The following is a 12,433-nucleotide window of genomic DNA, read 5'->3' on the forward strand; positions in this document are numbered from 1 at the left end:
CATCTCGATGAAATAACTTCAAATTGGTTTTCTAATTTTCACTTTTAGATATAGCTTTTATTTAAAGTCTTTAAACGACCATATGACAAGCGCAGTAACATTTGACAAAATAGCTAGTTATAATATAACGTTTGTTTGTCACAGGACGTCAATGGCTCAACGCCACATCACTAGTTACAGAATTGCGCTTACAAGGGCTTCTCAAGTATACGAACTACACGGTCAAAGTGGCCGGCTTCTCGAACTACGGCACCGGACCATTCTCCTTCCCCATTGTTTGTTCCACGCTACAAGACGGTAAGACCCCATTGTTAATTAAGCCTTGGAACGCACTGAGGGCTTACTACCATCGCTTCAAGTGGTTTTGTTTTATATTGGGGACGTTTTTTTTTAACAATTATCAAGGTATGAATTGTGTTTTTGGAATAAATCTGCTTTCAGCGTTGGATATAAGGGCGCAGATCGCACTTCGTAAACAGAGCACTCCGAGATTGAACGATGACATTTTTTTCTTTTATTACACAAAATATTTATAAGGTTCTTAATATAATTAGGACACAACCTTAAGCTATTTGAAACATTAGTCACGTGATTATGACTTATGAAATATTATCTTACATACTTGGCTCTTTCACCTTGTAATGGGATCCAGTAAATATTACTAATGAGCATTCATTGAAACCATCAATGCAATATTATCTGTAATTATATCATAAAGACAATAAATAGGATTTTTTAATGTTTATTTTATGTATCTTTTCCCTTTAAAGCAAGTAAAATGTATAGTTTAGGCGATAATGATATCTTTAAAATTCAGTTGGCATTAAATTTGTAGCGCTCAAACGCGCGTTCAACACTTGACTGATCCGGAGTGGTAAGTTTACGTATATGTATACGCGGGTCTTAAACTAAAATATTTTAGTCTTACATTACGACCCTTAGTCAAGATGGGTAAAACCGCGGGAAACAGCTAGTTCGTAAAGTAATACTAATGTAAAAACATCTGTGAATAATATTTGACGCTCTATGGTGACAGTACCAATCACGGATCTGGTCGGTCATTCCAGCTCAAAAATATTAAAAATACGAAACGTGTTAATCCGCTGAGGACGCACGTCATTACTAACGCACATTCAGTGTGCCGAAAGCTTTATTAAGTTATTTTGTTCAGTTCTAATTAAATTACATTGTATAGTGTTAACGAAATGTTTCAGTGAAATTCATTGTTTGTGGAAACAGCTACGTACCTACTTACATTGTTATTTTGTGCGTAATTTGTATTTGTTTAGCTTTCATTTTCTGCGTATTGTTTCTAATTAGTAATTTACTAACAAAACGAAATAATTTGATAGAGCTTTTGGCACATTAAAAGCGGGCGTGGGTAGTCAGTGAGTCGTACTTAAGGCAAGGCCAACCTGCGTCTATCGCTGCGTAAAGTACGCGTCTAAAGTTAGGCCAATCACAAGAAAAGCGTATTCACAAATTTTTTTCGCCGCCTCAAAGCCTACGCAAATAGGTTGAACGCGGCGTTTTACCATCGTTTTTAGGAATCCTATGCCCGTATTGACTAATGACGAACACGGCAATGCCTAAGTAAGTAACGTCTAATCAAAGAAGATTCATTGGCATACATTTTTTTTACCAATAGACTTTCTCTAGACAACTCATAAAATCTAACTTGTCTATGGTTCTACGTTTGTATTATATTATTTAACATTTTTCGTATGGAAAAAATCGTGCATTATCATTTTTCGTTTAAAAAAAATATCGAATTGATATTTTTTTCCTCTGCCGACTTTACGATCCAAATCGGTGTCGTTACTTTAGACGGCGCCTAACGTCGTTGAACATAACAAAAGAGTTCGTGAAACGTTTTTTTCTACTCCTGCTTTCACTAGGCATCCGATTAAGGCGATTCTTAGGTTTAGTGAACACGGACATTGGGATAAAAATTCGTACGTATAACTTTGTTGCGTTTTATTGTCCTGGGGTAGCTGGAAGAGATAAGCTTTCCTTTGTACACTTCATGTATCTTATGTTCACAACCACAATTTATGGTACATAAATAATAAATAAATAAATGGTCTGATAAATATGAAAACAAAAAAATATATAGACCGGTTTACATAACGCAATATCCGCAAGTCTACGCTATGGTTTATTTGTAAATTCGAAAGCAACCGTCTTTCCCGAAATGAAAAAACTGTATATTATGTACTTTTGCATTTTACAATATTGGCAGGTATAGATTTGCATTTTAACTTTGTGTCTCGTGTCGGTGCTTAACTGAAGTTTCGACATTGCCACTTCGTCTTAATCACACAAAGCTTCGAGTTCAACACCGAAGACTAAAACATGCTTTTGTCTTCCATACTCCTACATAGTTTATTAATATTAGTAGGTAGAAAATCAATTATGATGGATGAAATTAATTGAGTTTAAATTTTAGTTTTTGGTGAAAGATAATATAACATAAACGTCTCAATAATTCTATATTTTCACATATATTAGAAAAAATAGCATAACATATCTGTCAATAATTAAAGAGTTTATTTTGTTTATAAGGTAAATGATCTACAATATTTGACTTCAGTTATTATATTAGTTGCAGTTATTATATTATACTATTATAACAATTGTGTTCAGTATCATACGATTTATATATTATTTACCCATAGAAACTCAACTCAATGCAAATATTATTTAATCAATGAAAAATTCGGTAATCAGATCGGCCTCACATGGTCTTATGAATACAAACAAAGTTTTATTTGCATTATTTTAAGGTGATGGTGATAACTACATACTTTCACCTAAAGCTTAGAGGATTCAAAACGCACCGTCAATTAAAACTAAGTTGTTAAGAGTAATTATTAACCAATCTATTTTATCATATTATATAATCCTATATAATGTAATATGATTTCTATATATGTTTGAAATTCTTTAAACAATTATATATTTAAAGATATCCCCATAATAATATTCTGTAAAAACAAAAAAAAAATTATTCGCTGATTTTAGTAGAAAAGTGGTGTCGACTAGAATCAAGGTATAACCCGCACATGAGAGACAGGTCTCAAGCTGGTTTGCAAATAAGACGGTTAAAATCTATATCACAATTTAAATATTCTCCTCATAGTGCCAGAAGCGCCTGCAGAAATTAAAGTTGTGTCCCAATCACCGACGGCTCTTCTTGTCAGCTGGAAGAAACCCAAACAGCCGAACGGGCGACTGCTACATTACACAGTTTATTGTAAACCGACAGCTAGGTAAGTTTTTCTAACTAACATTTTGAACTTTCTTAGTTTTGTTCGTTTAGTTTACTAAAGCCGAGGACTGAATACAGTAAGTAAAGAAGGCACAATCCTTTTGCCCTGACAGCTTTGACTTGGTGAAACAAAATTCCCCTACGCGGCTTGCGATAGGAGTTATCTGTTAGACTAAGTAACGTAAAAAAATAAGTGGCATATTTATGTTTTGTATATAATGTTATGTTATAGCCCACAGAAGTGAGATACTTTTAAGAAAATCTTTTTTTGTTTAACCGAATAATATTAAGATTCACCATAAATAACGAAAAGGTCAATATTACGTTACCTTGCTAACTGATCTGTGAAATCCTATCATTTTCCGCACGTGTAACCTCACTCATTTTATTTTCATTTTCCTCGTTAGCCGCGTCCCTGAAATACGAATGATTTCACGCAGATTTTATATACTCAGGGTGTTACTCTTTATAATTTTATATGCTGAAAAGTTGAATTGAAAATCTACAATGAAAGGATGAGTGTTACGTTTCTACATCTTATGTTACTTTCTACCAAAGGTACTCGTTTCTTCTAATTCTTTACGTTTCATTGGCGCTCCAAAGAGCATTAACTAAAACCTCTCCAAAAGGTGTTAAATCTTATGAATGTTTCGCAATGCTATATTTTAAGTAGGTATTAATTTTGCTCTTTCTTGACCCCAATGGAATTAAGATAGAAGATAAGGAGGATGAGGGTACATGGTGCTTTCTATCTGAGTGATATGTGTTGGTATTCCAGCCTGCTGGAAAATTGCAAAAATTTTTTCAGGGCTAATATTTTTTTTATTTTACTACAAGTTAGCCCTTGACTGCAATTTAAGCGCGTCGCAGGTAGCCGCTGGATCTAAGCGGCACAACAGACTACACTCACTACAAAAGACCTATATGTCCAGCAGTGGACGTCTATCGGTTGATATGATGATGATGTCGTGATAAAATTATAAAAATAAAGAGCAATTCCTTCTCAAGAATTTCTTAAACAATACTACTGTCTAGGAAATCTTATTGAATGTATAGTAGAATAAAATGCATTAACATGCGTAAATGTAGTAATGTTTCTGAAACAGCAACGATGGTCCTCAAATTCATCGGGTAGACGTCGAGACAGATACGGAGCCATACGAACAGACTCAGAGCTTAGAACTGAAGGGGCTTTATGAAGGGCGACAATATGATGTCTGGGTGACTGCGAGCACAGCCGTCGGAGAGGGGCCTGAGAGTCGACGGGTTACTAATACGCCTTCGCAACGAGGTAAGAATCATATAAATAGGTTCAGTGTATCCATAAGAGTGAAAACATAAAAAAATTTTGACAGAGTGACGCTTTAGATCTTTCCTTGCTTAATTATCTGTGCTCAAATTGATTTTCCGCATAATTAAGTACAGTGGGTACTCCACTCCGTCTCGCCTAAACATTTTATTTCAATTTTTTTTTATTAAAAACCTCTGACTTTCAATATAGTGTACATTATTCTACTAGTCAAGCACTATTTAGCAATTTGACACCCGTTTGGAGAGAGTTGTAAAAAAAAAGTAATTTCCCATATTTTGGTAGCGGCCATCTTTGACTAATTTTCATCAAACGTAGGTAAGGACACTTACGACTAATTCACCTTTCAAACAGAAAAAAAAACAAAATCAAAATTGGATCGGGATCGGGAATCAAAACCGTTCGGGACACAGACGGTCAGAAGCCACAGATATACACACGCACACGCATGCAGATACATCAAACTTATAACACCCCCTCGTTTTTGCGACAATTTGATTATTTATTATGCTAAATAAATAGACTAGCTATTTATAGGCATTTGTTTAAGATTAATTCTTACCTGGATGCTTCAACAATTTAAGTATAGGATACAGTTAACCATAGTACATTCAAAAGAAAGTTAATTTTTTGTAAAAAACGCTGTAGGTATTCACTCGCTTGATGTATTTTGTTTATTTTTAATATCAGTATACGTTATGAATTTTCTGTTATCATTAAGTTCCAACGTGCCGTGCAATAATTTAAAACTTTTCATTTTTATGGAGAGACTCTCAACATTCCCGCGAATCTACTTTTTCTAGTAAATTATGCATAAAAGCAACGATAAAATTAAAAAATACATTCTACAATTGTAAACTTTCACAACTTCTTGCATATTGAATGCGGTTCGTAATTAATATTCTTTGGAGTAGTTTTACCAAGCTTCTTGTGGAGTTCTTTATAGAAATGCAATCCATTTCCAATAAAAATATAATAGGACTTTTATGGAACATGATACTGTACACCAGTTTTGCTGGGTGATTTCAATAAATGTTATTTTCTGATTATAAATATGAGAAAATACTAGTTGATATTGTTACTAACTAAACGTTTCACTGTAAAAGTCATGCCAGCGTAAAAAAGTTTCAAGAATGCTGACTGCATTTTCGCGCCGAACGTGATTCTTGGTGTAAAAAATAAGCCACTTCTGTCGTCTGTCGTAGCTTTACTGTATTTCTGTAATTACCATCTGGTCAACTCAACAATTAATGTTGCGTTGACTATATTAAAATATCGCTATTATTTTAGTGGTAGCAGGCGTATGGTCACTCGGTGGAAACGTCCGTGTGGCAGTCCGCCGAGCTTTATTACTAGCGTGTAGAAGTGTGGGTTCGCCACCACCTCGCACTGTGTGGTACCACAATCACAACATAATCACACACCATCCACGCTTCACCAGGAATAAAGATGACAGTTTGCTTATAAGAAGTAAGTATAAATCATTTCTATTCAATCATCAGCAGATATAACTTTAGGTTTCTTAATTCAAACACAAAAATAAGGCTATTCGCAAACCTGACACTTTTTGTCAAACAGTAAGCTACGGTTGTTGTGTCCGGCGGTTCAACACAAAAGTTGGTTGTTGCTTCTGGACACTGGTAATTTTTAAACAATATTAGTTCGGTGCTTTTTTCTTGACAGTTTGGAAATAAACGTCGTGTCCTGTGTGCAAAAAGCGAGCAAAGCAATTGCATGGCAACTTCTGAGTAATAGAATTTCTTTTGTCTTTACCTAATACCGAAAAATATCCAATACAGAAACAAAACACACAAATGTGTTTCTGTTCCAGCAACACCTAAATCCAAATTGTCAGTATCCAATGCATAATTGTCCCCACCGAATTCCATTGATAAATTTTCGTCTTCAGTTCTTAAATCCCTAGAAACTCTTCATTTGTGTTCATAATCACTGTACATTGACTCGTTTGCACACTCATACCGTAAATTACGTAAAGGCTTAACCGATTAGCTCTGAAGCCAGTCGGGTCATCCAATCATGAAATGCCCCCGATCCTACTATCACATTTAGCATCAGTACGTACTAAATACTAATTTGAATTTGAATGTATCCGGGTTTAGGACTTATCAATACAACATATATTTTTTTCAATTTGGATGGTTTTCGAACACATACAGACAGAGAGAGTGTAGGCAATTACAAGACGGAGCGGTGATAGTGGGTAGGAGCTCGACTTCACTTTCGGGGGACCGAGTTAGAATCCCAGCACGCACCTCTTACTTTTCTAAGTTATGTGCGTTTTAAGTAACTAAAAAATCATATGCTTCAACGGTGAAGGAAAAAGTCGTGAGGAAACCTGCATGCTTGAGAGTTTTCCATAATGTAAAGGCGTGTGGAATCCTCCAATCCACACTGGGCCAGCGTGGTGAACTGCGGCCATTGTGGAAGGAGACCCGTGCCCGAATGGGTGGATATGATGATGATGGTGATGATAACGGATGCAATACAATCTAAAATTCCAGCATTTGTAGTTAACTTGCAGTTGTATTGAAAAAGCTATCTTTACATCGTTATCCCTCTACAATATTCACAATATAAGCAATCGAAACAAGTAATTTTGATGTAACTAAATTAATAAATCCTTTACTACATGTCATAGTCATTAAAAACCCACCAATCCGCGTTGAAGCAGCGGGGTGATCTTGCGCTTTTAATTCGACATTCCTGAGGAGAGTGTGCCAGCACTGGCACGGAATTTAACTAATTGTTATTAATTTGTCTAGGTATCGATCAATCTCTCAGCGGAAACTATACGTGTCTAGCAAAGAACTTATACGGATCCGACTCGGTTGTCTACTCCGTAAAAGTTCTACCCTTGCCAGATCCACCATCACTAAGAGCGACCCCATACAAGGATTCTATTGTTGTTGAGTGGGATGAAATAAGGACTGCGAATGAAACAATGGGCTACGGCATCGGTAAGTAACTACTGACCTCATTACTCAATAACTGCTTGAATGTAGAGAGCTCAGTTAAATGAAAACTAATAGTTGACTGTTTTTTATGCCTGCATTATTAATAAATAATTTATTGCAAACGTCACTTATGTGCTTGAAAAGGGGAAGCTACCCGTACCTGCTTCCCCCACCAGTGGGTGTAAGGGGAATCTGTATTTACCCGCAAAACGTATCATGTTTTATGATCATAGAACCCTCATGAAGCCATGCAATAGCGTGAAGTGCACTGTGTCCAAAAAAATTGAAAACGTTCTGCGCTCGTCTGACTTCACACCCGTGGAATGTTGCAAACCTTTTCTCATTTTCACATTTTATGGCAAACGTTTAGAACATTAGAGGCTAAATAATTTCTGTCAACTGCCAGTGAAGTAATTGACTCACCACTTGTTCGGGAAACCCTTCTAAAGTGGAGTGGTTTCTGTATTTTCTGAATTCTGTGTTTATGATGGTGATGATAACTGTTATGAACTATAATATTACTTGAACTTCCTCTAAAAGCCCATGCCAATTCTCACTGTGTCGTTTAATACAAGTTTGCATTCAGCAATTTACATTTCAAAGGTCCTCACTTGGGTGCGTTCTTACAATGTAGACCCATATTTTCAACGTGAAAAAGAATGTTTTAATATCCAATAGGCTCCGATAAAATAAAACCATATAATAATGGTTGCGAAGGTGTAATAAAACACGGGCAATTAAAATTACTTGTATTTTGAGATAGAGTAATACAAACAACAACACACGCGTCGTTACCAATCGAAATAGCCTGACCTGATTCAATTGAAAATGAGAAAACATCGCTTCTCCCATCAATCATTCAAAGAGGATACAAAGCCGCAACATTTTATTATTACCAATAAAGGTTTCAATTTCGTATGCTATGTCATTAGTCCTAAAAATAACTTATATGCTTTTATTTTTCTTTGATGAGTATTTTACAGATGCTCATAATATGAATAAATTTCTGTACGTAAATTATATCAGTTCAGATAGGTGAGCACAATACGCTTCTTTTTATATAGGCAGAACAGTACATTTACAAGTAGTTTATACAGACAAAGTTCGACCCTTAGCAGACCCTCAACCGCTAAGGGCCTCTTTACACGAGGGCTCTATTGTGGTCGAAGGGTACGAAGTTAGGAAAGGAAATTAGAGGAATATGGAATCATTAATTGAGCTGTTAATAGGGAAAGTTATTAAGCTTTTTAGAATTTCGTTGTAATCGAGCGTGCTTTTGAAGTTGACTGTAAAACTTTATGGGTTATTTCTATATTCATTAATGAACTTATCGATTAATAATTTAATAATTATTTTTTGTGTTCTTTATATTGTATGAGATATAATCCCTTCTTCCCTATCCCTACTAATATTATAAATGTCAATGTAAGTTTGTTTGTAACGCTTTCACGCAAAAACTGCTTAAACGATCCTCATAAAAATATATGTACAAAACATATATTCTTGGAAGTGTTAGAAGTAATATAGGATACTTTTTATCCCGACATTAAGCTCGGTTCCTTTGGGAGAGGGGATGAAAGTGTTTGACGATTTTACACCATAACTCCTACAAATTATAACCGATTTAAATAACTATTTTTGTACGATAGAGGTATATAGAGATACACGTATGTGTTTAACTTTGCCCATACTTTGTGTAGAATGTGGAAAGCACTCCTCAGCGAACAGCTTGCTCACCCCTCATTTAAGGCTTTGCGATAATGAATACTTTATTTTTTTTAGAACTACAACTAAATTGAATGTCACATCGAAAAACAAAATCAAACGCAAACGAAGTCGCGGGCAACAGCTAGTTAATTATAACGAGTGATTAAATTCCATCCTCCCAAGAAAATATCCAAATCTAGAAGTAATGATGTTACACATCATCACTTCTAGATTTGGATATTGTCTAGCCAAAAAGCTCGAAATCTAACAATGTACCTTACTAGTACAATAATGTTTGACATTTCTTTAAGTATTTACGGTTTAAATATTATATACAATATTGTATTTTATTAGTTTACAACTTAACTTGGAGGGAGGAAGATGGACTCTGGCAGGAAGCTTGGCCAATGGCTAGAGAGACCAGACTACCAGGAATACAGCAGCATGCAATATCTGGGTTGAAATGTGGCACAAAGTACTCAATACGTGTGACAGCTACTGACAGCATAGGAACATCCGTACCAGCTCATATCGAAGTGACAACATTAGGAGGAGGTAATGAATATTAAGGAGGAATTTCACAGGTCACGTGTTCACGTGTTACTCGTCGGAGTTCTAAGTTCTTCGCACGACATATATCCGTAATTCATGTACCCGTGCTCATAAAGTATACTTTAGTACATCATTAATACGTTCAAAATTTGTCGTTTTTAATATCAAATTTCAGAAGCCCTTCATATGAGAGAGGAGACCATTGCCCTTTGATATTAATATCTAAGAAATATAATGACTATGAAATCTTTTTTTTAATTCACAACAACTAAACTAAAACCTTGACTGCAGTATCACATCGGGGTAACTGATGTTGCAGTCTAAGATGGTGTCGGGCTAACCTGTTAGGGTTATGGCATCTTGAAGCCTTATCAGTTTCTTAGTGGCGTCATACCGGAACACTGAACTTTCGGCGACACGTTTTTATTGGTTAAATGGTAACCAGCCACCGCCCAAAGCTCCCATAAGGCTGACCAGAGAATTTTCAGAAATAATAAATTCGCAAACTGCGTCCACTGGTGATCGAACCGCGTACTTCCTATAAATAACAGCACTTAATAAAAAATTACAATTGAGGGTAAAGGATCTTATTGCGAACCGATACGAGTACCTACTGCGAGAGTCGACCTACTGTGAAATTCCTTAGTTATTTACTTGTAATTTTCTAAGTTGTAATTTTATTAGATCTGTTGAGGTACCTACTATGTTATGAAAGTTTCAGGGACTTTATTCGGTTTAGGTTTTATTAGCTAAAGGTAAACTATCTTTAGATATTTTATAATAAATGTAATATTTGTGTGGAAATCTCTAAAATTACAAATGCATGTACAATTTTTAGAAACTAACCTTTCCAGGTGAATGTATTGTGTAAATTATTTAAACCTAAACATAACTAAAGTTTAGACAAGCAAACACACTAACTAATCTGTCGGCAGTTACAGTGCAGTTACATCAATTGCAATACAACTGCTTACAAACTGGATGTTGCAGTTGACATAGAGTTCTTATACTTACAGTTCATTTGTATGAAGCTTTTCATAGTTAATACGGTATTTACGGTTTAATTATCTTCACCTCATAGCACCAATCTCACCGCCAACAACCGACTGGCTATGGAGCAACGCATCGCACATCTACATACAACTTAGTGGGTGGGACGACGGAGGCTGTGACGTCACCAAATGGGACGTAGAATACCGCCTTCTTGGCAGCAGTTTCTGGCATCGCGCGGAAAATTTGGCGGTAAGCGGCTAGATAAGCTGTTTATTGGACGGATATCGTATTTTATAGGGTTTGCATTGCTACGTGTAAATGCTAATAATTATTTATTCTTCTTTTTATTACATTTCTTTAAAAAACGAACAATTTATAACGAGTCATTATTATTTTACTTTAGTATTTTTTGCAATACTAAAGTAAAATAATGCTACTCTATTAGCTCTATGATACGTCAAGTATGTCTGTTTGTAGTGACTCTACCTCTCGAAAAGACAGACTCTACCGAGAAGAAGGCGGCAAAAAACTCTTAACGTTTATATTAAAGTTGTAATGTTTGTTATAGGCAATGGACATTAGCCTAGGTTGGGGTTACATAGATAGTCACTACCAGGCGCCTCCTCTACGTTCCATCCCAGCGTCATATGCAGTAGGCTCTCTAAAATAAAAGAAAATAGCCGAACTAACTTTAAAAAGCTAAGCTAGTTGGAAGTTATTATTTAACAGTTATATATATGACTGTTTTGTTATACTTTTTTTTTTATTATGTTTTTTTGTGGTGTGCAATAAAAGTATTGATTGATTGATTTATTGATGACTGGAATCTTAAATTAGTCTCGTGAATTCTCGAAAATTGCTTGTATGTCTTTGTTAAAACAAAAAACGAAAAAAAAAATTAATGGGACAACCGGAAATCAAAATTGTTTGGGAATTGTACTTTAGATAATATCAATAGATTAAGTTCAAAGTTCTAAGAATTTTTAATCGCTTTTTAGTAATAACAATCGAATCAATAATTTCAAATAGGTCAACTAAACATCAGTAAAATAAAAAAAACAAAATTCTTTATTCATTTATTTCAATAAAGCTACTCTATTAGCTCTATGATACGTCAAGTATGTCTGTTTGTAGTGACTCTACCTCTCGAAAAGACAGACTCTACCGAGAAGAAGGCGGCAAAAAACTCTTAACGTTTATATTAAAGTTGTAATGTTTGTTATAGGCAATGGACCTTAGCCTAGGTTGGGGTTACATAGATAGTCACTACCAGGCGCCTCCTCTACGTTCCATCCCAGCGTCATATGCAGTAGGCTCTCTTGCTTCGGGCAGTTGGTATCAGCTGCGAGTGACCGCAAGCAACGACGCCGGCATCGCTTCTACTATTTATACATACGCTACTAAGACTATGGATGGAGGTAAGAATTGTACAATCCATGGCCTATCTTAACCCCTTTGTACATTAATAAAATTCCAATTAGAAAATACATTATAATAATTACAAAAAATATAAGCCGTCTAACTATTCACTTATGGGCATGGTATCCAAAATGGCGCTATTGCCACTTTGAATTGAAATTAGACTTAATAAGCGCCAGCTCTTGGTCACCAGACGTCAAGAACAAT

General features: G+C 35.4%; 1 protein-coding gene across 1 annotated transcript in view; it reads left to right on the top strand.

Annotated features, from left to right (window-relative positions):
• LOC120625155 (Down syndrome cell adhesion molecule-like protein Dscam2) overlaps positions 1–12,433 on the top strand; it is a 46,325-nt gene that overhangs the window by 9,614 nt on the left and 24,278 nt on the right. The window contains exons 17-24 of the mRNA XM_039892126.1: positions 145–297; positions 3,143–3,272; positions 4,378–4,562; positions 5,871–6,050; positions 7,364–7,558; positions 9,617–9,817; positions 10,896–11,056; positions 12,033–12,225. Of these exons, the coding sequence (XP_039748060.1) occupies positions 145–297; positions 3,143–3,272; positions 4,378–4,562; positions 5,871–6,050; positions 7,364–7,558; positions 9,617–9,817; positions 10,896–11,056; positions 12,033–12,225 (1,398 nt within the window). The remainder of the gene's footprint in view (positions 1–144; positions 298–3,142; positions 3,273–4,377; positions 4,563–5,870; positions 6,051–7,363; positions 7,559–9,616; positions 9,818–10,895; positions 11,057–12,032; positions 12,226–12,433) is intronic.

The sequence above is a fragment of the Pararge aegeria genome, chromosome 1, assembly GCF_905163445.1.
Source record: "Pararge aegeria chromosome 1, ilParAegt1.1, whole genome shotgun sequence".
Lineage (NCBI taxonomy): Eukaryota > Metazoa > Arthropoda > Insecta > Lepidoptera > Nymphalidae > Pararge > Pararge aegeria.